This window comes from Plasmodium gaboni (genome assembly GCF_001602025.1).
Source record: "Plasmodium gaboni strain SY75 chromosome Unknown, whole genome shotgun sequence".
Taxonomy (NCBI): Eukaryota; Apicomplexa; class Aconoidasida; order Haemosporida; family Plasmodiidae; genus Plasmodium; species Plasmodium gaboni.
The window spans coordinates 1-1,325 of record NW_017385614.1 but is presented as its reverse complement, the minus strand read 5'-3'; the positions used below and the strand labels follow the sequence as shown (position 1 = coordinate 1,325).

Here is a 1,325-nt window from a genome sequence, read left to right as displayed (position 1 = left end):
TCACAAACACATCAAGTGACACCGACACCGACGGCGACACAAGAGAATTGTAAAATTGATCAATATATTCAGGAAAATAAAACCAAAACAAAGAGTGGTAGTGGTTGCAAAGAAAAAAATTTTAACACGAAGAGTTGGGATTGTGAAGGAAGTAAATTTACAGTTGGAGAAGGTCCATGTATGTCTCCTAGAAGACAATCATTATGCATATTTTATTTATCAAATGGTAGCGAAACATCAAAAATAAAGGAACCAAATAAATTAAAAGACGCATTGTTGAAATCTGCAGCACTAGAAACATATAGGTTATGGGAACAATATAAAACGAAGAACAAAAGTGGTGATGCAGAGAAAAAATTAAAAGAAGGAATCATTCCTGAAGATTTTAAAAGACAAATGTTCTATACTTTTGGAGATTTTAGAGATTTAATAGTAGGAACAGATATATCAAAAAAAGATAGTAATAATAAGAACGTGAAAGCTGCAACAGATAAAATAAATGAAGTTTTCTCAAAATATGAGTGATCATATAAATATGTTGGAAGAAACCTGTGATACGAAAATTATAGGAAAAACAAAAAAATCTAATCCTAATATATGTAATGAATGCAAAACTAATTGTGGATGTTATAAAACATGGAAAGATAAAATTGATGAACAATGGGAAAAACAAAAAGATAACTACGAAAAATATAAAGAAAAAAAAGGTGATGAAATGAAAAATATCGATCTTAATACCTATTTGGAAGCATTATGTGAAACCATGACGGACAACAATGGAAATGAATGCAAACAACAAAACAGAAGTGATATATTTACGGAAAATTTGAAATCACTAGATAACAACAAACAAACCATTTGTGATATATGTGACAATGATGTTGAAAAACAAAAAAAGGAACAAAAAAAAATTTGCGATAATATTAAAACAAATGGTATCACTGGGCAATGTAGTCCGAAAGAATATGATGATGTATCTAATGTAAATAATAAAAAAAACTGGAATTGTAATAGCTTTAATGGTGGAATTAATATAAAAAATGGTTACTGTTTACCTCCTAGGAGACAACAGTTATGTATCTCATATCTTAAGGATAACTATAAAGATATTAATGATGAATCTGATTTGAAAAATAAATTAAAAGCCTCTATTATGGGTGAAGCAAGAGAATTACTAGAATATTACAAAACTACCAATCCTGTGACAGGAAATAGTGACAAAAAGAAACTAGACGATAATGATTTACCTACAGGATTTTGTAAATCTGTGGAACGAAGTTTTGCAGATATTGGAAATATAGTTAAAGGAAACAATTTGGATAATT

The 1,325-nt window shown here is 28.8% G+C and overlaps 1 pseudogene across 1 annotated transcript; it reads left to right on the top strand.

The window, feature by feature from the left end:
- Positions 1-1,325, top strand: PGSY75_0046300 (EMP1-like protein, putative; annotated as a pseudogene; the record flags this gene model as incomplete). Its single annotated transcript is given in 2 exon segments — positions 1-510; positions 512-1,325. Coding segments are annotated over 2 exon segments (1,324 nt in total), but the record flags the coding sequence as incomplete, so codon positions are not given.